We start from the raw sequence: 28000 nt of genomic DNA, 5'->3' as shown, positions 1-28000 counted from the left end.
TGTCAAGGCACAGATCTGGGGAAGGGTACCAAACAAAAGTTTGTAACCACCAAGAACCTTCTTAAAGCTGTCTGCCCAGCCAAACTGAGCAATCGGGCCTTGGTCACTGACAGAGTTCCTCTGTGGAGATGGGAGAACCTTCCAGAAGGACAACCATTTCTGCATCACTCCACCAATCAGGCCTTTATGGTAGAGTGGCCAGACGGAAGCCACTCCTCAGTAAAAGGCACATGACAGCCCGCTTGGACTTTGCCAAAAGGCACCTTAAGGATTCTCAGACCATTAGAAACCAGATTCTCTGGTCTGATGAATCCAAGATTGAACTATTTGTTCTGAATGTCAAACGTCACATCTTGAGGAAACCTAGCACCATCCCTACGATGAAGCATGGTGGTGGGAGCATTATGCTGTGGGAATGTTTTTTCAGTGGCAGGGACTGGGAGAGTCAGGATCGAGGGAAAGATGACCGGAGCAAAGTACTGTGAGATCCTTGATGAAAACCTGCTCCAGATCGCTCAGGACCTCAGACTGGGGCGAAGGTTCACATTCCAACAGGACAACGACCATAAGCACACAGCCAAGACAACGCAGGAGTGGCTTCGGGACAAGTCTCTGAGTCTCCTTGCCAAAGCCCGGACATGAACCCGAACCAACATCTCTGGAGAGCCCTGAAAATATCTGTGCAGTGACGATCCCCATTCTACCTGAGTGAGCTTGCAGAGAAGAATGGGAGAAAGTCGCCAAATACAGGTGTCACACCCAAGAAGACTCGAGGCTGTAATCGCTGCAAAAGGTGCTTCAACAAAGTACTGAGTAAAGCATCTGAATACTTTTTAAATGGTTTCTTTTTTTTAAACAATTTCTACACATCTGTTTTTTCTTTGTCATTATGGGGTATTGTGTATAGATTGATGAGGGGGAAAAAATGATTTAATCGATTATAGAATAAGGCTGTAACATAACAAAATGTGGAAAAAGTCAAGGGGTCTGAATACTTTCCGAATGCACTGTATGTGGACATTTAAAGATTAATTCCCTACTGCTACTAGTTGACATCATCTAGCTCAAAGTAAGTGAAGACATTTTGAGCAGAAACATGGATGTAATTCCATTGTCTATGGTATTGCATTAGGATATTGTATTGTAATATTGTAAAAGTTCATCCGAAAGCAATATCCTGAGATTATTTAACCAAAACGCTTACATTTTGTCTAATTAGAGATGCTTGACTGAGATAATTTTGTCCAGGCTGTATCTGAAACAAAGTTCGCTCCCAGTCTGAGTATCTGACATCAGAGTACACACTCTCCTGTGGTGTCTCTCTCTTCTTTCTTCCTCTTTTAGTTTTCTTCTCAGAGAAATGCAATGCAGCATAATTCAACGTATCTGTGTTTGGCACCTAAGTAATAGAGTACAGTAAATAAAAACTCCATTGTGCACAATAACAGAAAAGTCTAAATAATAACATTATTATTTTTAATTTTTCAGAGTAAAAGCCTGAAACAATGCCTAAAGACTGGCCACATGTAGAGGAAGCCATAGACTTTAAATGGAAAACAACCTTTCAAAATAATAGTACTTCCTGGATGGATTTTCCTCAGGTTTTCGCCTGCCATATCAGTTCTGTTATACTCACAGACATTATTTTTGTAAACTTTAGAGTGTTTTCTATCCAAATCTACCAATGCATATCCTAGCTTCTGGGCCTGAGTAGCAGGCAGTTTACTTTGGGCACGCTTTTCATCCAAAATTCCGAATGCTGCCCCCTACCCTAGTGAAGTTCATGACCAATACCTAAACTGACGTTTTAAGCATGTTGACATTGTTCAATATAATATTTTAAGTTACACTACAGGTTTCTGAACAATAAATAAGCTAATGAATATGAGGGTAATTTGACATCTTAAAGCCCCACATCTAAAATGTTCCTATATATTAAAATTAAACTATCAACCACTTTTTTGATCAACTGAGAGCTGGCCAAATTATAGCTGCAGGTTATAATTAAGAATATACAGGTTTTCTTTAATGATACACACAACATGGCCCTAGGACCATGCCTCAGGACTACCTGGCATGATGACTCCTTGCTGTCCCCAGTCCACCTGGCCGTGCTGCTGCTCCAGTTTCAAACGTTCTGCTATGGAACCCTGACCTGTTCACCGGACGTGCTACCTGTCCCAGACCTGCTGTTTTTCAACTCTCTAGAGACAGCAGGAGCGGTATGAAAAGCCAACTGACATTTACTCCTTATATTATTTGACCATGCTGGTCATTTATGAACATTGAACATCTTGGCCATGTTCTGTTATAATCTCCACCCGGCACAGCCAGAAGAGGACTGGCCACCCCTCATAGCCTGGTTCCTCTCGAGGTTTCTTCCTAGGTTTTGGCCTTTCTAGGAGTTTTTCCTAGCCACCGTGTTTCTACACCTGCATTGCTTGCTGTTTGGGGTTTTAGGCTGGGTTTCTGTACAGCACTTTGAGATATCAGCTGATGTAAGAAGGGCTATAAAAATACATTTGATTTTATTTGATTTTGATCACTCCTGTTCCCAGGGTGTAAATGACTCCTGGATGAGATTCTCCTTTGACGGCTCTGAACCAGTACACACTGTGTTCTCCTGTACAGGTCTTAGAGAGTACTGTACACTGCAGAGTCACTGAGTCTCCTGGATGGACTGGGTCAGACTCTGGCTGTTGCTCCACTGTCTTGTTCAGACCCTCTGACCGTTTCCTAAATTAATCAGAATATATTTATTAAACTAGTAATTATTAAACTCTCAAATAATATAAGACAAACAAATTTACTGCAACTTTCGATAGCTGATAAATTACTAATGTACGAGCAAATTTTCTTTAATTACTGAACAAATTCTTCTCCAATTAACATTGTATGGACAGATGCTGGAGACGAGAAGCAGGTACAGGAGTGAACATTTAATAAAACACTGACATGAAACAGAACACCGGACAGCTTCTGGACAGGGGAAACGTAAATGACTATAATGCTGACACGGGGATGAAACAGAGGAAACAGTCAGATATAGGGATGGCAATCAAATGTGAAGGAGTCCAGGTGAGTCCAGTGAGCGCTGATGCGCGTAATGATGGTCACAGTTGTGCGTAATGAAATGCAGCCTGGTGCCCTCGAGCGCCAGAGAGGGAGAACAGGAGCAGGAGTGAGCAAACATAACTTATAAATACAAAGTACAATTATTTAACCTTTTAACTTCTTATGGCTGCAGGGTGGTGCCGGTACACTTATGACAACAGCCCGTCCAAGTGCAGGGCGCGAAATTCAAAATATATTTTTTAGAAATATTTAACTTTCACACATTAACAAGTCCAATACAGCAAATGAAAGATACATACTTGTGAATCCAGCCAACATGTCCGATTTTTTAAAATGTTTTACAGCGAAAACACCACTATAATTTATGTTAGCTCACCACCAAATACAAAAAAGCACAGACATTTTTCACAGCACAGGTAGCCTTTACAAAACCAACCTAACTAACCAAGAACCAACCAAACTAACCAAGAAACAACTTCATCAGATGACAGTCTTATAACAAGTTATACAATAAATCTATGTTTTGTTCGAAAAATGTGCATATTTGAGGTATAAATCATAGTTTTACATTGCAGCTACAATCGGAATAGCGCCGAAGCAGCTAGAACAATTACAGAGACCAAATTGAAATACCTAAATACTCATCATAAAACATTTATGAAAAATACATGGTGTACAGCAAATTAAAGACAAACATCTTGTGAATCCAGCCAATATTTCCGATTCTTTAAGTGTTTTACAGCGAAAACACAATATAGCATTATATTAGCTTACCACAATAGCCAAAAACACAACAGCATTGATTCAAGCCAACAGTAGCGATAACGAATAAACCAGCAAAAGATATTAATTTTTTCACTAACCTTCTCAAAATTCATCAGATGACAGTCCTATAACATCATATTACACCATACATATATTGTTTGTTCGAAAATGTGCATATTTAGCGGCACAAATCGTGGTTATACAATGTGAATACTAGGCAAAATGCAATAACAATGTCCGGAGAAATCTTGGAGAGGCACCTAATCTAATCAAATAACTATTCATAAACGTTACTAAAAAATACATGTTGGACAGCAAATTAAAGATAGCTTAGTTCTTAATGCAATCGCCGTGTTAGAATTCTAAAAATAACTTCATTACGACATGCAGCTTACGTTATGGCGAGAGAGYGCCCAAAATCTGGGCGCAAACTAATAGTACACATGTTCGACAGATATATGAAATAACATCATAAATGGGTCCTACTTTTGATGATCTTCCATCAGAATGTTGTACAAGGGGTCCTTTGTCGGGAACAATCGTTGTTTRGTTTWAGAATGGCATTTTTCCCTCTTGAATTAGCAAGCACACTAGCCAAGTGGCGCGAAGCTCTCCTTCCTGAACAAATGCAGAGAACGCAACACGCCTAACCTCCYGAAAAAAWRTCAATAATATGATAMAACTATATTGAAAAAWCATACTTTACGATGAYATTGTCACATTTATCAAATAAAATCAAAGCCGGAGATAGTAGCCGTCTATAACGACAGCTTTTCAGAAGGCAATCCCCGGTTCCTTCTCGCGTCTTCCAGAAAACAGGAAATTGGTGTCACGTCATGCCAAGAGCTCTTATTCGACCTCAGATCAAGCTATACACTCCATTTCTTCTCTCACTGCCTATTGACATCTAGTGGAAGGCGTATGAAGTGCATGTATACTAATACATATCAAGAAAATGAATAGGGATGCCCTGGAACAGAGCATCGATTTCAGATTTTCCACTTCCTGTCAGGAAGTTTGCTGCAAAATGAGTTCTGTTTTACTCACAGATATAATTCAAACGGTTTTAGAAACTAGAGAGTGTTTTCTATCCAATAGTAATAATAATATGCATATTGTACGAGCAAGAATTGAGTTCGAGGCCGTTTGAAATGGGCACCTTTCATCCAAGCTACTCAATACTGCCCCTGCAGCCCAAAGAAGTTAAAGACAGAGATATGCCATCTCTAAAATTCACAGTCAGCTCTCTTCCAATTGCACAATAATACAGGGCTTCATCTTCTGGGAACTTCATGAGAGTAAGGAGAAACATCTTTTGAGACAATTTTACATTGAAGGGTGAATTGTTATATCCAGAGTGAAACACAGGCTCTGTAAAATATTTCTGCATTGATGCGACAAGTTGTGGAATACCTCCCACAGGTTGCTTGTACCAGTGCATTTCCTCATAGTTGAATTCTTCTACTGGGAACACATAGCAGGGTTACAGGATCACCAAGTTGAACAGTGATCACTGGATTTAGCAGGTTAACATGGTCTACATCTAAATCAAATGGAAACAGAAACACAAGCATACTGTAGTTATCACACATACAAGGACAAATGTTAAACAAGAGAAAACAGTAGTCTGTGAAAATCATTCCAGATGAAATACGTTTATTTTGCTTTCTTTGTTAATTAACACTGACTCAAGTTATTATTTATTTGTAGATGGTATGTGTGTTGGTTGAACATTCTAAATGTCAATTTATCCTATCATTCAAGAAGCTTGAACTATATTGACTTGCACGGCACCAAAACAATATTTTTAATATTCTACCAGTGAAGAAATTGTACTTACACACTGCACTGAGAAGAATCACAGCAACCCCTAATCTGACCATCATGGTACGTAGTAGGGAGGTGGTGTTTGTTTGGTCTGTGTTTAAATGAGAACCCAATATCAGTTTTTAAACTTGAAAACATGCCTCATTGGCTGGAACATTTTATCCACATATCTGTATGTGACCGATAACATTTGATTTGATACGTTTTCTTTTTTACAATTAAATCTCTATGTTTGATGTAAATGTGACTCACCACCTGGATTCGGTCTTATCTTGCAAAATTTGAAATCGTTTTTTTTTACATTGGATAAAAGTAGAGACGTAGAGCTACAAAATGGTATATCATACAGTACACTGCATTTTAGAGGAACAAAGGGAAAGTATTTCGACTTTTAAAGTTGATACACTTGTAAACTCACTTTTGAGAAAAGGGCCTTTGAATGTTTTGGTACCTAGAGAGCTCTCTTTCATTCAGCATTGTTCACACCCTCTTAAGCCAGCCCCACCCATCTGTTTAAGGATTCACATGAGGTCATGTGCTAAACAGTGAGTAGTGTAGTAAAGATTAAGACTAAAAGTGTCAGTAGCCTATAATAATGAAAAATTCCAGGTAAACTGAAAGTGTCCATCAAATTTTTTTAAATAAATATTAGATGACGCTTACCCAGACACACTTGTCTAAATTGATGGGTCATGTAAAATAATTTTTTTAAGCCCCAGCCACATCCAGTGTTGGAAAAAGTACTAAATTGTCATACTTAAGTAAAAGTATAAATCATTTCAAATTCCTTATATTAAACCAGACAGCACAATTGTATTTTTATTTTTCTTATTGAGGGAAAGCCAGTGGCACAATGTACTCAAGCATCAAAAGTGAAAATATAAACCACTTCAAATTCCTTATATTAAGCAAACCAGACAGGACAATTGTATTATTTTTACTGACGGAGAGCCAGGGGCACACGCCAACACTCAGACATAATTTACAAACAAAGCATCTGTGTTTAGTGAGTCTGCCAGATCAGAGGCAGTAGGGATGACCAGGGATGTCCTCTTGATAAGTGTGTGAATTGGACAATTTTCCTGTCAAAATGTGACGAGTACTTTTGTGTGTCAAGGAAAATGTATGGAGTAAAAAGTACATCATTTTCTTTACGAGTTTAGTGAAGTAAAAGTTGGCAAAAGAATAATTTGAAAAGTAATGTACAGCTACCACAATATCAGAAATAGATACAAATAAACGATACATTACGTACAAGAACAACATCAATAACGATATCAGTGATTGACAAGGTTATTATATGCATACAATCAGGGATAAAGTGGCTGGGCAGCGGGATAAACCAAAAAATAGTGGCAGCAATGTATAGCGTGTGTGTTAGGAGTGAGTCATGTGAATAGAGGCACTGCAGATAGTGCCGATGACAGGTCCGTCCAGACCACGCATGAAGGGAATCTATATTCGGAGAGCCTGTTTCTGTCTTGCCCTTGACTTTGGTGCAGGGCATGTGATGTCCATAGCCTATTCGTCTTAAAACTCCTTGATCTTGTCAAAAAGTTTGTTTGTCTTGCTGTGTCCAGTCCAGGTGGTGCTTTTACAGGCAGACCATGTATGGAAGGAAGGATGTCAGCGTTACGCAGCATCAAAGCTGTTATACAGGGACAACCAAAATCAGAAGACATTACACCCCTGCACAACATCATTTCACCTCCCAACCTTAGATAAGAATAACCTCATACAATGAAAATAATTTTCGTAATAATTTTACCTGATGTACTGGTACTGCTTGATCTGTGGCAGTGGCCTGAAGTACGGAGTCAGGTGTTGTTGCCAGCCTTAACTCCCGTTCCATCCTCCCCAGCTGACTATAATTCAATCTCCATCCCCATCATCTCAATTTGAATTTGTTGTGTTGAATGTTCGTTTGATTACAAGCTAAATAAATTATTATTATTATCATAGACATGGATTGATTGAAGCCACATATTGAAGGAGACATTTGATTAAATCGTTTTTTAAAACCAAATGTTTAAAGTTAAGTATAACTATAAATAGCTTGCATTTTGTTTGTAGCATTTAAGAATTTAAACAAAAACATTAATTTCTGATCAATGATGAGAATATTGTCATAGCAAAATCTTCACAACTGTGTTGGTGTGTGTGGACCATGTTAATTCCTTAGTGAAGTAGACACAAGGAACTTGAAGCTCTTGACCCGCTCCACTGCAGCCCTGTCAATGTGGTTGGAGGCGTACCTGCCCCTATGTTAACTGTAGAGCACAATCATCTCCTTGGTTTTACTTACGTTGAGGGAGAGGTTATTGTCCCAGCACCACACTGCCAGGTCTCTGACCTCCAATTTATAGGCTACCTCATTGTCGCCGGTGATCAGACCTACCACCGTCATGTCATCAGCAAACTTGATGATGGTGTTGGAGTCATGAGTGGTCGAGAGTAGCCACGCAGTCGAGGGTTAACAGGGAGCACAAAAAGGGTCTAAGCACACATTCCTGTGGGTCCCCAATGTTGAGAGTCAGCGTGGCAGAGGAGATGTCATGCAGTTGTTGGTGAACAGGGAGTACAGGAGGGGACTATGCACCGACCCCACTGTGGGGCCCCCGTGTTGAGGGTCAGCGTGGCAGAGGAGATGATACATACCCTCACCAGCTGGGGTTGGCCCGTCAGGAAGTTCAGGTTCCAGTTGCAAAGGGAGAGTTCAGTCCCAGGGTCTTAAGCTAAGGCATCCACCATGGCTCTCCACCTCCCTCTTTTCTCTGCGAGGGCGTTTGCCTCTTGTTAGGTGACCCCTGTTTTATTCAGTTCCTGTAGAGTGGAGCATCTCTAGTTGGTTTTTGGTCTGTTTATTTCTCCTTGTGGGTTGTAGCCCAGCGCTTGTCTTGTTATGTGTATTATGTCKTTCCTGAGTGATCCTGAGTGATCTCCATTTTCTTCYCCTCAGAYTGATGATGACCTCTTTCTTCTTCATTCACAGGTCTTGGTTTGTTATGTTGTTGGGCCACTATATCCTCAGTATATACTGCACCATTGGAAGTTATTAATAAATATTCTGAGTGGAGCCCTTTTATATGATAATTGAATTGTGGCCTTAATCTTTCCTTGACCTGGTCCTAAAGCAGCTAATGCAGCTATTCCTTGACCCTAAAGGYCTGGAGTAGAATAGCACTGTCCTATGCTATCCTRTTTGTAGGGTAGGATCTCTGTAACATGTGTACCATTGCTGTACTTACACTCTACCTGYCTRTGTAACCACCAGGTTAATAYATAGGTATCGTTGGTAGACAATTACCTTTAACTAGGTGTAATTTCTAACAAAAGATAACATTAGAGTTGATGTTGTGCCATCATGATTATTATATTACCTGTACAATAAAGGTACAATGAGCTCAGAACTTTGAGAACTGTTTGTTGGCTATTCCCCTTCACATAACTATTGGCAGTGACTACCTTTGGCATAACATTATCTGAAAGCTGTACAAATCGCAATGAAGCCTATTTGACATTACCCTCTTGTAAAGCACTTCAGGAAAGAGTTGCAGGCGTCTATATAATAGAAACATTGAGTGACACAACTCTAGCAAATAACAGAATAGTGGCCTAAATGAAACACTGCAGGGGTTTGGGTAACCAAAAACACTGTTGCTAGTTCGGAAATGTAACAGGAAGTATTGTGTTTTTTACACCAGCCTATCAGGTTGGTCTTTGACTTCAGACCTGCATATTGGTACATACTTATTTCAAGTGTTTATCCGGTCAGAGGACTAACCTGAAGTTGGAGCTACACACAACRATGATCAGAATCGGGGTTGTTGTGGTATTATTCAGTACAATATGTAAGTTTTGTAATTCCTACCTTGACTTGTCTAACCGTAATGTGATTCTGTTCACAATGTAAGAATTGGAGGGGGAAATTGTCTTTATGGGGTTTCTGATACTGTTGAGCTTTCGTCAGTCCTTCAGTCCTAGTTCWTCTGATTAACCTAAACTTTTCTATCTGTTTTGCAATTTTAGATGTGACAAAATGCAACAATGTGCAGCRGCATATTCAAGTTCAGGGGGTTCAAATTGGTGAYCCAGTGACTCTCTACTGTGTTTTCTMAAAGCAAGTATACAATGAAGGAAACATGTTCTGGTTTAAGCAAATAACGGGGGAAATCCCTCAAGTTGTTGCAAGGATGCAGAAATTTCAGCCCAGRMCTGAACTGTACAAGGAATTTAACAATTCACATCTCAATGTGGAGAGGGCTGAAGCTGACGGGATATATCGTCTTACAATCCCAAAGATGGAACCAATGGATGAAGCTATTTACTATTGCGCAAGTAGGACATGAAGTAAACTTGATCAATGGGACTTTTTTAGTATTAAAGGGTAATGAGAAGATGTTAATGCCCATTATTTTTAGTTCAGGGTTCTTATGTCTTCATATGTTTTCTATGTGTCTGTGTGGTTTTAACATTCATGTGCATTTAAGAAAGTTTTGTTTCAAATTGATTTATATGAAACAATAAATGTCCCATTTAGGTAAGAATCACCAGAGGTCTGATTACAAGACCGTGGTACACAGGTCAGTTTCTGACCCATTCCACCCAGGAGACTCTGTGACTCTGCAGTGCACAGTGCTCTCTGAGACCTGTACAGGAGAACACAGTGTGTACTGATTCAGAACCAGATCAGGAGAATCCCATCCAGGAGTCATTTACACCCCTGGGAACAGGAGTGATGAGGGTGAGAAGAGCCCTGAGACTCCCTCTCCTACACAGAGCTGTGTCTACAGCCTACAATGCAGCCTATTAAAAGGTTGGACAAAGAAGTTCCTGTTGTTTGTTGTTCATTATTATTATTTTGTTATTAGATCATAAAAGCTGTTTTCATTGTATTGTTATTATGTGTTTGTAGTTGGGATGGACTGTAATGCCCTGGTTCCAGTTGGTATTGGTCTGTGTGGAGCATTGATGTTGAATGCTGTTTTACTGTTCTTTATACACTCAAGTAAAAAGGAAACAAATGGTTAGTTTTGCATTGGTGCTGTAATTTAAAAAGTGGTGCTATAATTTGAAATTTTTTGACTACATGAAAAATTGAATTTTAAACAATGAATTAATTAATTAATTAAATTATATTTATCCAAAGCATCATGCTGGGAGACTATTCACAGCTGGACCATTTCGTTTTTAAAATAATGTAGTTCAAGTGCTCTAACTTCCCGTTTATCTTTATATATCTCTGACATTGTGTCACAGTGTCAACTTGCTCACACATTTCCAACATGCTGTTATGCAGGTACCATACTGTTATGCAGGTACCATACTGTTATGCAGGTACCATACTGTTATGCAGGTACCATACTGTTATGCAGGTACCATAACTGTTATGCAGGCAACCATACTGTAATCCTGGCACCATACTGTTATGCAGGCACCATACTGTAATCCAGGTACCATACTGTTATGCAGGTACCATACTGTTATGCAGGCACCATACTGTTATGCAGCCACATTACTGTTATGCAGGCACCATACTGTTATGCAGCCACCATACTGTTATGCATGCACCATTCTGTTACGCAGGCACCATACTGTAATCCAGGTACCATACTGTTATGCAGGCACCATACTGTTATGCAGCCACCATACTGTTATGCATGCACCATTCTGTTACGCAGGCACCATACTGTTATGCAGGCACCTTACTGTAATCCAGGCACCATACTGTTATGCAGGCACCATACTGTAATCCAGGCACCATACTGTATTGCAGGCACCATTCTGTTATGCAGAATTTTCTCTCTCATGTGCACTTTTACTAATCCAGCTGTGTCTGGATAAATCACACTATGTTGTTAATTTTATGAAGTTTTTTAAAATAATATTCTAATCATTTCAATTAGTTCTGCTGTGGAAACAGATGGCACATCTCTACAAATCTGTGATGCCATTCTCAGTGCTGACCTATTGGGTCAACAGGTACAAGTACTAGCTTACAAATAAGTATGTGACAACTATCTTACTTAATGATCAACATCAAGCCTTGTGGACATTATTCACTTATCTTATGAATTGGGGGGTTTTTCTCCATGTTTCTGCCCAGGGATTCAGTGGTGACTGGCTACAATAAACTGGAGTGACCTTTACCACCAAGACAACTGGAACCAGGAGAAAGAAATGAAAGAATTGGGGGAGCATCCTATCGTTCCAACATTGGAAGTTGCAAACTGACAGAAACAAGCAAATCTATTTTTATAGACATCGATCACAGTTTGTGTTCTACAGTTTAAAGGGGTGTAATTCCCAGAGTTGTGCTTTTTTGTTTCTTTGATTATTTCAGAAATGAAGTGTGAATGCATGTGCAGTAAGTTTTATTAGTAATCCATTTCAAAGAGTTGAACTTTGATGACAGTTGTGTAAATCAACCTTGGTACCATTATTAAAAGCTAAATTTTAAATAATGTGATGAATCAGACGATGTTTAATGATAAAGTGGTTTGATGATTCGACGTAGACCTACAGGTAAATTCTGGTACATTATAGCTATAAACTGTCATGGATCCCTCCGGAACTTTCATTACGCACACCTGTCCCCTATTCCCACTGATTAGTACTTGCATAAGTGTGTCCTTTGTTTTGTGGATCTGTTTTTTGTTGACTATAGCATAGTCTTCATATCCTAATTTTTTTKGGGGGGGGTATCATCTTTCTAAGGGTTCCGACTGAATTCACACACTGACGTTCCTCTGCATTGCCAAGCACAACTTTTTCTCAGCTGGCACAATTTGATTGGCTGCTGTCCGATTCAAACTGTAATCCGTTAAATGAAGAGTTGATGCGCTGCACACTTTTTTAATAGCATAATATTTTATATTTGGGCTTGGGGAGGGTATCAAGTCAGTTCGAGTCAAAGGGCTCAAGTCCAAGTTAAGTCACGAATCATTGGTGTTAAAGTCAAAGTCGAGTTGCAAATCATCATATTTGTGACTCGAGTCTGACTCGAGTCCAAGTCATGTTACTCGAGTCCACACCTCTGATTAAGAAAAACGAATATGCATTCCTGCGCCTGTCTCCCGAATCTCTTCATTCCAAAGTGACATAAACATGCTGTTGGAACTCAAGAAATACAGTAGAATGTAATTTACCTACATTATATACAATGTTTAAGAAGGTATGCTATCCTACTGTTTGTTTCATGGGTTACAGTAAATTCCACAACAATCATACATTTCGGAAAAATGATTAAAACAATAAAAATAGAACCATAATATAATTATACATTATTGCAAACAGAGAAAAAAGACTGAAAATGAGGGCTGATCAAGTCAAATGTTCTTTGAAGTATATTATTGCAACACACTTTACAGTAGAACAATAGGTAAGTAAGTAATCCTTGTCCGAGCCAGAACGGCTCATAGGTTCAATATTCAATAGCGGAAGACAGCTTGATGTACAAGTACACCTCCTGGACAGGACACTTAACCCAATCCATCTCCTTTATGCTGACTGCCAAACAGAGACTAATCCGTTCCCATTTTTAGGGTAATTGATATGACTTGACCGGGGATCAAACTCTCAACCTTCTAATCTCACAGTGTACAATAAACACAAGGCCACTGAGTTGGCTCACAGTTAAATAGTGTATCTAAACAAAGGGCTAACATACAATAGATACAATACAAGAGAAGAACATAGAATCACTAAGGAAGTCTAAAATAACAATACAATCACAGATTAAGATTAAAGGCCAAGCTAAAAAGGTAGATTTTCCGGCATGATTTAAAGACCTCAATAGTTTCTGGCCCTCTACCTCACAGGACAAGCCGTTCCATAACAGTGGTGCTCTGACAGAGAACGCTCCTAGAAGAACAAGCTTATTCTATGACACATTATAGTGTATCAAATGTCATGACTGTCTGAATACATTATATACATCTATATTAACAAGAGTTTCTTGACCAAACTACATCCATTCCTCTGCACATGAACAAAGTTCACTCCCAGTCTGAATACCTGACATCAGAGTACACACTCTCCTGTGGTGTCTCTCTCTTCTTTCTTCCTCTTTTACTTTTCCTCTCAGAGAAACTCAATGCAGCATAATTTAACATAACTCCTTCTTTATCCTGTGAATCATCATAATATTTTTTTATAAATAAATGTAGTCATAATAATAATAATTGTCAGGTAACTGGAGTATCTAGTATCATATTAAACATCTTCTACAAACAGGCCAAAATTATAACAATTGCATTTATATACCTGATCACATTCGGTGCTTGAGTTGTCATGTCCAATATGCTGTGCAACACCCACTGTTAACGTGAATAAAAACAGCATCAACATGACAAAAGTCAAGATTGGTAGAAGACAGAGGCACAATAGTTGGCGACAAGTATTGGGTATTAATCTTTAAATGTTTTAGGTGTTCATCTACAGTGTGTAATACCAAAGACCTCACCTTGATAATGTTCACAAATTGGCTTTGTATTTCTGGTGAAGATGAGGATAATGATTACAATCACACAGAAAATCGATGTCACTCCCAGTCCAATGACTACATGTTCCAGTGATCTTCCTAAAAGGAAGAAAACATGTAATAAATACAGTCAATATATACCACCCAAATATTATATTAAAGTAAAAAAATTAAAAAGACATATACCACCCTTATATTTAAAAAATAGTAAGAGAGATATATACCACCCTTATATTAAAATAAAATAGTAAGAGAGATATATACCACCCTTATATTAAAATAAAATATGTATAGATAGATATGGACCCTTTATATTAAAATAAAAGTAAGAGAGATATATATATACAACGTAATATAAAAAATTAAATAGTAAGATAGATATATCCCACCTTTATATTAAAATAAAATAGTAAGAGAGATATATACCAACCTTATTAAAATAAAATAGTAAGATAGATATATACCACCCTTATATTAAAATAAAATAGTAAGAGAGATATATACAACTTATAAAATAAAATAGTAAGATAGATATATACCACCCTTATATTAAAATAAAATAGTAAGAGAGATATATACCAACCTTATTAAAATAAAATAGTAAGAGAGATATATACCAACCTTATATAAAAATAAAATAGTAATATATATATATACCACCCTTATATTAACACAAAGAGTAAGAGACATATACCACCCATATATTAAGATAAAATAGTAAGTGCGATATATATAGCACCCTCAAAATGTGTCTCCTTCATATGGACTATGGCATCATGAGGTCGCCTAAGCATAGAGCTCTGTAAATATTGTACATATTTTCTTCATTTTAAAGTGTTTTCTTGTTGTATTTTTTTAATTCATGTTTTGGTTTTGAATGTTCTGTTATTTTATTTTTATTTTTTTACCAAGTCAGTTCAGAACAAATTCTTATTTATAATGATGGCCTACCAAAAGATAACAAGGACTGAAACTTTTCAGCAGCCATGGCATCACCCAGGTGGTTGCTACATTTCTTGTAATGGAGAAAAAGTACCTACAGAAAGGAGCGGCTTCTATGGAGGAACTGAATGCAGGAGAAACAGGTGTGGTGCTCCGATGAAGAGCCACTGGCCTGTTTGTCAGACTGTCTATGTCTCTCTCTTTCTGTACCACCGATGCCCCCTCTGCTCAAACTATACTGCCTTTCCAACCCAAACTGACTCAACTCCCGTTCATTCCTCCCCAGCTGACTATAGATATTCAATCTCCATCCCTATCATCTCAATTTGAATTTGTTGTGTTGAATGTTTGTTTGATTACAAGCTAAATAAATGATTATTATCATATTAAAGGCATTGATTGACTGAAGCCACATATTGAAGGAGATATTTGATTAAATAGCTTGTGTTTAAAGTTAAGTTTAACTATCAATAGCTTGTATTTTGTTTGTAGCATTTTTTGAATATATATTAACATTAATTTCTGGTCAATGATGAGAATATTGTCAAAGCAAAATGTACTTCAACCCCTGTGCTATATGCACCACTTAAATAGTACTATTTTCTACACTACAACTCATAATATTCATTACCTACCAATATTTAGGTTTATTCCATTGCCAAACAGAATCTCCCCACATGTGGCCACAGCACAGTAGTAAGTCCCAGCATCAGAGAGACTGAGGTTGTTCTTGGAGAGGCTGTAGACACAGCTCTGTGTAGGAGAGGGAGTCTCAGGGCTCTTCTTACACTCATCACTCCTGTTCCCAGGGGTGTAAATAACTCCTGGATAGGATTCTCCTGATCCGGCTCTGAACCAGTACACACTGTGTTCTCCTGTACAGGTCTTAGAGAGTACTGTACACTGTAGAGTCACAGAGTCTTCTGGTTGGACTGGGTCAGACACTGGCTGTTGCTCTACAGTCTGGTAGTGTGACCTTTTCTGACTGACACCTAGTTGATGTTGTTTTTATGAAAGAAATGTCAGTGTCACGTGAATTCAAAAATATTGCAGTTTGGCTCTCTAGAATCATATGTATGCAGCAACCTCAGCATCTATAACTATGGATAACTTATTAAACAAAACTGTTGTGATAAACATTGAGATAAATCATATTACTGAAATAAAGTTACCTTTTACAGCCAAAAATGTTCCATTTCTAAACTTCATCTCATACACTGTTCCTATTCCACAGAAGTATGCTGCCTCATCTGATCTGCTGATATTGTTGATGATGAGAAGATATCCAACTTTTACTTTCTCCATTGTGAAACGTAGGTCATTAAACTCTCCATTAAGAACAAAATTAGCTGATTTTCTCTTTTCTAGAGTTGCCACAACTTGGGGCATTTGACCAGCAGTTTGCTTGTACCAGTACAGCCACTGGAAATAATCAATTGTCTCTGAGAAGAAACATGGAAGAGATACAGACTCGCCGAGCTGAGCTGTGGTCAGTGGAATTTGCAGAGGAACTTCTTCAGAGTGAATCAGGCCTACACAAAAATTGAAAGAAATCAGTTTTTCAGCTATGCTATCCATTCATTCAGACAATTCATATTTTTTTTTATATATAATTATATACATTATAAATATTGTAATCCAATCTTTGCACCTGAATTGCCCACAAATATATTGCCATCGTAATTGCATCATATTAAATCTGAAGACATACAGTATCTTTTCAATCAGACATCATTATATGATCAGTTTGAAATGTTTCTATCCAGTAAGACAGTACAGTATGGGACAGTTGGTTAAACTGGTACTTACACACTTGACTGACTAACATCCAAACAAGGTTGATTCTGATCATCTTGATGTGTTGTAACAGTTGGTCTACAGTCCCCAAGTGAAACGACTGATGTAAGGAGAAATATAGGCTGATTTGAATTCTAAGAACTACCTGATTGGTTGAAAAAAACTAAAGTTCAACATTTCCTGTTCCATTTCAAACCAATAAGCAGTTAGTGTAATCAAAAGACCAGTGATATGTATCTGGGACTATAGTTCTATAATGCTTCTCTTACTGTAATCTGTTGGCTGAACGCTTTAGGCTTACTAATTGATACCATACTTATGTCATATATCTCTATTTGACCATAATGCCTTTTGCATGGTTTACTAGGCCTACTTCTTAGCCCACCTATCTTAATTGCCTCTCCTCAGTAAGATCTTAGCATAATCTCTTATGTAAATTAACTTCTTAAAGTAAAATGATTGCCTTAAAGAGATATTATACAAAAATATGAATTTATTTGATGGCATAACAATTATTCTTATAACTTGAATCATGAATAAAATGATTTTATCAATAATTTGACACACAGCCATGCAATCAAGTGTAATGGTCAAGTGTAAGCACTGTTATTGTGAAGTGGAAACATCTAGGAGCAACAATGGTTCAGCCTGCAATGTGATAGGCTACACAAGGTCACAGAATGGGACTGCCGAGTGCTGAAAAGCATAGCGCGTAAAAATCGTCTGTCCTCAGTTGCAACACTCACCTCTGAGTTCCAAACTGCAACCGGAAGCAAAGTCAGCACAATAACTGTTCGACGGGAGCTCAATGAAATGGGTTTCCATGGCAGAGCAGCCACAAACAAGCCTAAGATCACCAAGCGCAATGCCAAGCACTCTTATGAAAGAAATGTCAGTGTCACGTGAATACACACTTATTGCAGTTTGGCTCTCTAGAATCATATGTATGTAGCACCCTCAGCATCTATAACTATGGATAACTTAACAAACAAAACTGTTGTGATAAACATTGCGATAAGAGTCTCCTGGATGGACTGGGTCAGACTCTGGCTGYTGCTCCACTGTCTTGTAGTCAGACTTCTGACCATTTCCTAAATGAATCAGAACATAATGAGTAATTATCAGACTTTCAAATAGTATAAGAATAACATATTTTACTGCAATCTTTCCATAGGCTGAGAAATTACAAATGTACCGAGCAAATATTTTGTTTAATTACTGAACAAATTATTGTCCAACTAACCTAATTTATAAATATAAATTAAAATGATTTGTGCCATCTCTAAATTCCACAGTCATCTCTCTTCCAATTGCACAATCGAACATGGCTTCATCTTCTGGGATCATCTTCATGATAGGAAGGCAAAACATAATCTGATCCAATTTTACATTGAAGTGTGAATTATTAAATCCGGAGTGAAACACAGGCTCTGTAAAATATTTCAGCATTGATGCGAAATGTTGTGGAATACGTCCCACAGTTTGCTTGTACCAGTGCATTTAATCATCGCTGAATTTTTCTACTGGGAAAACACATAGTGTCACGCCCTGGCCATAGAGAGGCTTTTATTCTCTATTTTGGTTAGGCCAGGGTGTGACTAGGGTGGGCATTCTAGTTTCTTTATTTCTATGTTTTCTATTTCTTTGTTTTTGGCCGAGTGTGGTTCCCAATCAGAGGCAGCTGTCTTTCGTTGTCTCTGATTGGGAATCATACTTAGGCAGCCTTTTTCCCACCTGTGTTTTGTGGGTAGTTATTTTCTGTTTAGTCTCTGTTACCTGACAGAACTGTTCGCTTTCGTATTGTTACTTTGTTCAAGTGTTTTTTGATAAATAAATAATCATGGACACTTTTCACGCTGCGCTTTGGTCCACTCCTTCCGACAACAGGCGTTACAGAACCACCCACCACCAAAGGACCAAGCAGCATGGCCAGGAGGAGCAGGGATCCTGGGCCCGGGAGAAGAGTGAGTGGAGGACCTCATGGACATGGGAGGAGGTTATGGCAGAGGACAAGACACTGCCATGGAAACAGGCGGAAACAGCAAGGGAGGAACGGCGGCAATACCAGGAGTCACGGCAACGAGGCAAGCACGAGAGGCAGCCCCCCCCAAAATGGGGGGGGGGAACACGGGAAGAAGAGCAGATTCAGGGTTCAGACCTGAGCCAACTCCTCGTGCTGACCGTGGGGAGCGAGTGACCGGTCAAGCATCGTGCTATCCGGTTCTGCGCACCATGCATCCACAGCCCGGTGCGCTCTGTGCAAGCTCCCCGCAGTGGCCGTGCTAGAGTGGGCATTCAGCCAGGACGGATTGTGCCGGCTCAGCGTTCCTGGCCTCCGGTGCGTCTCTTCGGCCAAGGTTATCCTGCGCCAGCTCTACGCACGGTGTCCCCAGTTTGCCAGCACAGCCCAGTGCGGCCTGTTCCAGCTCCTTGCACTTGCCGGACTACAGGGGGTATCCAGCCATGACAAGGTGTGCCAGATTCTGCACTCCAGACCTCCGGTGCGCCTCCACGGTCCAGTGTGTCCTGCGCTGGCTCTACGCACTATGCCTCCAGTGCGCCGTCATAGCCCAGTGCGTCCTGTGCCAGCTCTCCACACTCACCGAGCTAAAGTGGGTATCCAGCCAGGATGTGTTGTGGTAGCTCCACGTACCAGGCTTCCAGTACATCTCCTCAGATAGGTGAGACCCGTTCCGGCTCCACGTACAAAGCCCCCAGTGATGATCCATGGCCCGGAGCCTGTAGTGATGATCCATGGCCCGGAGCCTCTAGTGATAATCCATGGCACGAAGCCTCCAGTGATGATCCATGGCCCGGAGCCTCCAGTGATGAGCCATGGCACAAAGCCTCCAGTGATGATCCATGGCCCGGAGCCTGTAGTGGTAATCCATGGCACGAAGCCTCCAGTGATGATCCATGGCCCGGAGCCTGTAGTGTTCATCCATTGCAAGGAGCCTGCAGCAAGGGTCCCCAGTCCGGAGCCTCCTGCGAGGGTCCCCAGTCCGGAGCCTCCAGCGACGGTCCCCAGTCCGGAGCCTCCAGCGACGGTCCCCAGTCCGGAGCCTGCAGCGACGGTCCCCAGTCCGGAGCCTGCAGCGACGGTCCCCAGTCCGGAGCCTGCAGCGACGGTTCCCAGCCCAGAGCCTCCAGCAACGGTTCCCAGTCCGGAGCCTCCGGCGATGATCGGTGGTCTGGTTCCTCCGGCGATGATCTGGTGCCCGGTTCCTCCAGTGAATGTCCATGCACCAGGGCCGCCACCAAAGTGGAGGGATCTGCGGGTGGAGGGGGGTCTACGTCCCCCACCGGAGCCGCCGCCATGAAGGGATGCCCACCCGGACCCTCCCCTTTAGAGTCAGGTTTTGCGGCCGGAGTCCGCACCTTTGGGGGGGGAGGGGTACTGTCACGCCCTGGCCATAGAGAGGCTTTTATTCTCTATTTTGGTTAGGCCAGGGTGTGACTAGGGTGGGCATTCTAGTTTCTTTATTTCTATGTTTTCTATTTCTTTGTTTTTGGCCGAGTGTGGTTCCCAATCAGAGGCAGCTGTCTATCGTTGTCTCTGATTGGGAATCAATGGAATTGTGATACAGTGAATCATAAGTGAAATAATCTGTCTGTAAACAATTGTTGGAAAAATTACTTGTGTCATGCACAATGTAGATGTCCTAATCGACTTTCCAAAACTAGAGTTTGTTAACAAGAAATGTATGGAGTGGTTGAAAAATGAGTTTTAATGACTCCAACATAAGTGTATGTAAACTTCCGACTTGAACTGTATATATATAAAAATATGAATATCATGGTGGACACCTAAGACTTTGTATGCAATGCCCTGATACATTTAGTGCTCAAATCTCCGATATCTGAACAATGAGGTGGACACAAGGAATAGTGTTTTTGTAATTTGTTATAGGCTGTTTATAAGGACACTTAAATGTGGCTCATTTGACCAACATCCCTAATTTATTGATGGCGCTGGCTGCGCCAGGTAAGATCTGAATGCATATGGCATATTGCTTTTATGAAGATTTTAGAATATTCACATGAAAATCTGTCACTAATTGGATGGAAACCTAGCTAAAGACACCCTAGAGACTCTGGCAAGTGCGCTAGTCCAGTGTCACTTTGATTATGCCTGCACATCAAGGTTCACCAGCAGCCACAAACATCTAAGGATTATGCTTCCAGCCAAACAAACTTGTAAGAATTGTACCTGAACTCCCCTCTCATCTGGAGGTTGAGCATTTTTTTGTCTCTATCTCTGTAATGTGTCTGTTTCTATGTAATTGTAGATGTATTTACGTACAAAATAGGGACCACAATGGAAATAGGTCCCCGACTTTATTGTGCAATACACAAAAAAAATGTTTAAAAAATTACTGACAAATAAGGTCAATCAATCAATCAATCCAAACTGTGCAGCAGCCAATTGATGAATGGAAAAAGACATCTGAAACAAAACACCAAAAAGTTTAATGACATTCGGAGATTGTCAAGCAAAGCCTTCAATACTTGGTAAGTCTACAAGGTAGGGAGGGATGTATTTTCTGTTTGTCGAGATTGCCATAGTCTAGTTATTGTGGTGTTGAAACTGAAAACCATGATAATGACATGCCCGAAGTCAGTAAGCTTTGTTTATTGGTTGTGTGGTGCATTGGCACATAAACTTGTCGGTGGAAAATTCATTGCATATATTTTATATAATTATAAATATGGCATCAAAATGTTGAAAATCTGATTACCTCTAGCTGATCATTGTTTGCAGCTGGATCTGATCGTAGTGTAATGAAACAGGCAGGGAGAGTGAGCACATCTGTGGTGGTCGGTGAACCCTCAACCTTCGGGCCCATAGCCCTGCGTGGCATCGACTGTGCCACAAAAGCAAGCTAAAGTGGCAAAGTCAATATCCACATTTATAAACACAGTTATTGTTATTTGTGGTTGTAAACATTATTTTGAGTAAATTCTATAAGGGGGGAGAGTGTTCAATCTATTTTACAGTAGAAGGGGAGGGTCATTTGAAAATATGTTTTACTTTGGGGGGGGGGGGTGCTTCTTTTATGACACTTTGAGTTGGACCAGCCCCTCCCCCCAATGAATGTATGTCTGTCCCTTAGGTAACCAACCAGGATGTTGGTGGGAAAATCTAACAGGAAGTGTAGCATGATTTAGTTTTCTCCAGCCTATCAGATAGGTCTGTGAGTATAGACTTGCCAATTTTGCATTTCATGGGCAGAGGACAACTGCACCAGACGTGTAAGAGCTACTCACCAAGATGGTCAAAATTGGAGTGATCGTGGTACTTCTCAGTTTGATGTGTAAGTGAAATTCCAACCTTGACCTATTTTTCAATAATGAATGGCTTAATTCCAAGACCCTAGTTCTGGACTAAAACTATTCTTAATGGAGATTCTGAAAATCATTCTACATGGAGATGGCCTAGTCTGTGTCTAGGAAAGCTGCCGTTTATCATGTATTTCTGATATGCAGTTCATGATACTAATCTGAAATGTTAAAGGAAACACGGTGCATATGGATAAAAACTGTGGACATGTTTCACCTCAAACACAATTGAAGGTGTTACAGAAAAAAATATTTACAGAAAAATATTTTCCCATTGAAGTTGAGTGTTTCTTGTAAATGCATTGCATTATCACTTTATAACGTAGGCAATAGTTGTATTTTAATTGCCATGGCTATAAAATGTGTTTTTACAGATGTGACACAATGCAGTGATGTTCAGTATCAAACTCCAGTTCGGGAGGTTCATCCTGGGGACCCAGTGACTCTCTACTGTGTTTTTTCAAAGGAAGATATCAATATGTTCTGGTACAAACAAATGGTTGGGCAAAAGCCTCAAAGTATTGTAACAATGACAAAATATGATGTGCCTGTATGGCACAAGGACTTTAACCATTCACGTTTCAATGTGGAGAAGGCTGATGCTGATGGGATGTATCGACTTGCTATTACAAACACGGACCCAACAGATGAAGCCGTTTACTATTGTGCAGTGAGAACAGCCTATGAAGTCAACTTTATCAATGGGACTCTTTTACTATTGAAAGGTAATCATAGTGCCTAAATACTATTAACATTAGTACATTTACATGTTATTCACACAGCTCCCTTTGTACCCACTGTGTTGTGTTGATTGTTTGAATGCTAATAGTAGCATACACATATGTGTTATTACAAAATAAAAACTCTCATTAATGTATACAATTAGCTGACAAAACTGTGCTCTTTGAATCTTTGTGAAGCATGTGATACATTAGAGAATCAAAACATGTATCCCATTTAGGTAAGAATCACCAAAGGTCACACTACCATACTGTGGTGCAGAGGCCAGTGTCTGACCCAGTCCATCCAGGAGACTCTGTGATTCTGCAGTGTACAGTACTCTCTGAGACCTGTACAGGAGAACACAGTGTGTACTGGTTCAGAGCCGGATCAGGAGAATCCCATCCAGGAGTCATTTACTCCCCTGGGAACAGGAGTGATGAGTGTGAGAAGAGCCCTGAGACTCCCTCTCCTACACAGAGCTGTGTCTACAGCCTCTCCAAGAACATCCTCAGTCTCTCTGATGCTGGGACTTACTACTGTGCTGTGGCCATATGTGGTGAGATCCTGTTTGGCAATGGAACAAACCTGAATATTGGTAGGTATATATGTATATATCTCAAATCTAAAACATTCTTATCAACTGAAGCCATGATTAAAGTTTGAATAGTATCAGTTCTTGAGGTTGTACACCTAAAAAACATCCAAAGAACTTTTTTTTACATAAGTATGAATGCCAAAACTATAATTTTGTTGTACATTTCTAGAAAAAGCAACAGATCCTGTAATCATTGCTCTGGGAGTGACCTCGGCCGTCTGTCTGATTGGGATCATTGTCCTCATCTGCACCAGACATACTAGACCAGTTTGTGAACATTGTAAAGGTGAACTGTTTAACGTTGCAAATTGTTAAGGATTATCTCAAACTGTTTGGCAAATTTCCCTTTGAAAGTCTAGTAATTTTGATGCTTTATTTTTATGAATGGAAACAGTGGGTGCTTCTCAGCATATCGGACATGACAACTACACTAGAGAATCAAGCAGCAAGGTAAACACAGCAAAGTTGTCTCAACAGTATTGTCCAGAAATGTAACATGGCATTACTTTTCTCACCTTATTATTTAAAACTACGTATCCTGTTAGGGTTTAATAGTTTATAATAGTTTGATGAAAATATTACTATTCACAGGATCAAGATGCAGATACCCTGAATTATGCTGCATTGAATTTCTCTGAGAGGAAAACTAAAAGAGGAAGAAAGAAGAGAGAGGCACCACAGGAGAGTGTGTACTCTGATGTCAGGTACTCAGACTGGGAGTGAACTACAGTACAGAGGAATACATTTTGGTCAAAAATTGATTTTTTAAATTGCTATTATATACTTTAATTGTCAAGACAAAAAAGCAACACTATTGTTGTATCATAGGGCATCAGGGTTTTTCTCATCTCTGCAACCCAGAAGCAAATCTAATTTCTAGACTAATGTGAGTAGCAGAACCAAGAACAAATCCTCTTTCCTGTATTTTATTGTTCATGTTTTCACGTAATTCAAGAATTGATCCCAATTGTTGTTGTAATGTTAAATGAACCTTGTGATATTTATTTTTATTTTTTATCTAGTATACTTTGTGTAGTATCATTGCATACCACAGCATTTCTTGAGTTCAAATTTGAATTCATGAATCTGTTGATGTACAGTATATTTTGCTTTATTACATTACAAAATGTACCATTGCATATTAAAACACATTTCGCCAATAAAATATTGTTTCCATGTGAACCCAGTGCAGACTCTCAAAGTTGCATTAACAATGTCATAATGAAATCATGAAAAACCACCATAACCCATACTGCTTCCCAGTGGTGATCTGGGCACCCTTTCCAACCATGTACATACTGTATGTCCACATGGTACCGTCTCCATTCAAGGACTTGACAGCACTCCCTCTTACAATTCCTGCAAGATACCCACACTGCAGTTTCACTTATACCCTGTTCACACTGCTAAACTGAGCTTTACTGCACTGCCCTGGTTGTCTGGCAAGCATAAAGATGTATGATCTTAATTTGATCACCCTGTTGCATGATCAAATTGTATTTTTCACATGCTTTGTAAACAACAGGTGTAGACTAACAGTGAAATGCTTACTTAAAATAATAGAAAGATAATAACACGAGGAATAAATACAAAACTAGTAAGATTAACTTGGCTATATACACAGGGTACCAGTACCAGTACCGAGTCATTGTGCGGGGGTACGAGGTAATTGAGGTAGATATGTACATTTAGGTAGGGGTAAAGTGACTAGGCAACAAGCTAGATAATTAACAGTAGCAGCAGCATATGTGAGTCAAAATAGTTAGTGCAAACAAGATCAATATAGATAGTCTGGGTAGCTATTTGGTGAAATATTTAGCACTCTTACGGCTTGGGGGTAGAAGCTGTTCAGGGTCCTGTTGGTTCCAGACTTGCTGCATCGGTACTGCTTGCCATGCGGTAGCAGAGAGAACAGTCTATGACTGGGGTGGCTGGAGTCTCTGATCATTTAGTGCTTTAGTGCCTTCCTCTGACACAGCCTGGTATAGAGGTACTGAATGGAAGGGAGCTCAGCCCCAGTGATGTACTGGGCAGTACGCACTACCTTCTGTAGCACCTTTAAAAAATAAATAAAAAATAACCTTTATTTAACCAGGTAGGCTAGTTGAGAAAAAGTTCTCATTTACAACTGCGACCTGGCCAAGATAAAGCAAAGCAGTGCGACACAAACAACAACACAGAGTTACACATGGAATAAACAAGCATAAAGACAATAACACAATACAAAAAAAAGAAAGTCTATATACAGTGTGTGCAAATGGTGTGAGGAGGTAAGGCAATAAATAGGCTATAGTAGCGAATTAATTAACATTTAGCAAATTAACACTGGAGTGACAGAGGTGCAGATGATGATGTGCAAGTAGAAATACTGGTGTGCAAAAGAGAAGAAAAGTAAATAAAAACAATATGGGGATGAGGTAGGTAGATTGGATGGGCTATTTACAGATGGGCTATGTACAGCTGCAGTGATCGGTTAGCTGCTCAGATAGCTGATGTTTATAGTTAGTGAGAGAAATATACATCTCCAGCTTTAGCGATTTTTGCTATATTTTCCAGTCATTGGCAGCAGAGAAAGGAAAGGAAAAGGCGGCCAAAAGAGGTGTTGGCTTTGGGGATGACCAGTGAAATATACCTGCTGGAGCGCGTGCTACAGGTGGGTGTTGTTATCGTGACCAGTGAGCTGAGATAAGGTGGAGCTTTACCTAGCATAGACTTTTAGATGACCTGGAGCCAGTGGGTCTGGCGATGAATACGTAGCGAGGGCCAGCCGACTAGAGCATACAGGTCGCGGTGGTGGGTAGTATATGGGGCTTTGGTGACAAAACGGATGGCACTGTTATAGACTGCATCCAGTTTGCTGAGTGGAGTATTGGAGGCTATTTTGTAAATGACATCGCCGAAGTCAAGGCTCAGTAGGATAGTCAGTTTTACAAGGGTATGTTTGGCGGCGTGTGTGAAGGAGGCTTTGTTGTGAAATAGGAAGCCGATTCTAGAATTAATTTTGGATTGGAGATGTTTAATATGAGTCTGGAAGGAGAGTTTACAGCCTAGCCAGATACCTACTGTAGGTATTTGTAGTTGTCCACATATTCTAATTCAGAACCGTCCAGAGTAGTGATGCTAGTCGGGCGGGCGGGCGGGCAGCGAACGGTTGAAAAGCATGCATTTGGTTTTACTAGCGTTTAAGAGCAGTTGTATGGCATTGAAGCTCGTTTGGAGGAATGTTAAATTCTTATGGGCAGGTGGGACGGTAGCGTACCAACATCCGGTGAAATTGCAGAGCGCGAAATTCAAACTGCAGAATTATAAATATTTAACTTTCATAAAATCACAAGTGTAATACATCAAAATAAAGCGTAACTTCTTGTTATTATTCCAGCCGCTGTGTCAGATTTCAAAAAGGCTTTACGGCGAAAGCACACCATGCGATTATCTGAGGACAGCGCCCCGCATACAAAACCATGAAAAACACATTTCAACCAGGCAGGTGAGACACGAAAGTCAGAAATAGATAAATAATATATGCCTTACCTTTGATGATCTTCTTCTGTTGGCACTCCAAAAGGTCCCAGTTGCATCACAAACGGTCCTTTTGTTCGATAATGTCCTTCTTTATATCCATAAAAACTCAGTTTAGCTGGCGCGCTTCAGTCAATAATCTACCCAGTTTCCCTTCATCAAAATGCATACAAAATGAATCCCAAACGTTACTAATAAACTTTTCCAAACAAGTCAAACAACGTTTATAATCAAACCTTAGGTACCCTAATAGATAAATAAACAATACATTGTAAGACGGAGAATTGTTATTGTCTTTACCGGAGAAAAATACCAAAGAAAGCGCTCTCATTCACGCGCTTGGAAACACAACTGCCAAAATGTGAGCCACCTAGAAAAACCTAGAAAAACTAATTTTTCCAAAAACCAGCCTGAAACTCTTTCTAAAGACTGTTGACATCTAGTGGATGCCCTAGGAACTGCAATCTGGGAGGACTTCACCTTATAATAAAAGTGACAGCCTTTGAAAATAGTGGTAGGCTGCCATATTAGTTCTGTTATACTCACAGACATTATTCTAACAGTTTAAGAAACTTTAGAGTGTTTTCTATCCAAATCGACCAATTATAATCATATCCTAGCTTCTGGGCCTGAGTAACAGGCAGTTTGGGCACGCTTTTCATCCGGACGTGAATATACTGCCCCCTACCCAAGAGAGGTTAACACAGTGTCCAAAGAAGGGCCAGATGTATACAGATTGGTGTCGTCTGCGTAGAGGTGGATCAGGGAATCACCCGCAGCAAGAGCGACATCGTTGATATATACAGAGAAAAGAGTCGGCCCGAGAATTGAACCGTGTGGTACCCCCATAGAGACTGCCAGAGGTCCGGACAACAGGCCCTCCAATTTGACACACTGAACTCTGCCTGAGAAGTAGTTGGTGAACCAGGCGAGGC

The 28000-nt window shown here is 39.9% G+C and overlaps 2 protein-coding genes across 2 annotated transcripts; one reads left to right on the top strand and one right to left on the bottom strand.

Moving 5' to 3' along the window:
• Positions 1 to 2: 2 nt before the first annotated feature.
• Positions 3 to 16943, bottom strand: LOC112081113 (uncharacterized). Its single transcript, XM_070444156.1, has 7 exons — positions 16901 to 16943; positions 16250 to 16623; positions 15727 to 16054; positions 14132 to 14248; positions 13933 to 13985; positions 1263 to 1399; positions 3 to 15 (listed from the first exon to the last, which is right to left on the bottom strand). Exons 1-7 carry the CDS (start codon positions 16941 to 16943, stop codon positions 3 to 5), a joined length of 1065 nt encoding a protein of 354 aa, XP_070300257.1.
• A 5169-nt stretch (positions 16944 to 22112) lies between these two features.
• On the top strand, positions 22113 to 24539 carry LOC111965570 (uncharacterized). The gene is made up of 6 exons (XM_023989724.2): positions 22113 to 22203; positions 22603 to 22953; positions 23190 to 23546; positions 23716 to 23832; positions 23941 to 23996; positions 24138 to 24539. Exons 1-6 carry the CDS (start codon positions 22161 to 22163, stop codon positions 24267 to 24269), a joined length of 1056 nt encoding a protein of 351 aa, XP_023845492.1. The 5' UTR covers positions 22113 to 22160; the 3' UTR covers positions 24270 to 24539.
• Positions 24540 to 28000: the final 3461 nt, after the last annotated feature.

This window comes from Salvelinus sp. IW2-2015, linkage group LG6.2 (assembly GCF_002910315.2).
Source record: "Salvelinus sp. IW2-2015 linkage group LG6.2, ASM291031v2, whole genome shotgun sequence".
In the NCBI taxonomy this organism is placed as follows: domain Eukaryota; kingdom Metazoa; phylum Chordata; class Actinopteri; order Salmoniformes; family Salmonidae; genus Salvelinus; species Salvelinus sp. IW2-2015.
The sequence above is the reverse complement of the archived record's forward strand: the minus strand, read 5'-3'. Positions and strand labels throughout refer to the sequence as shown.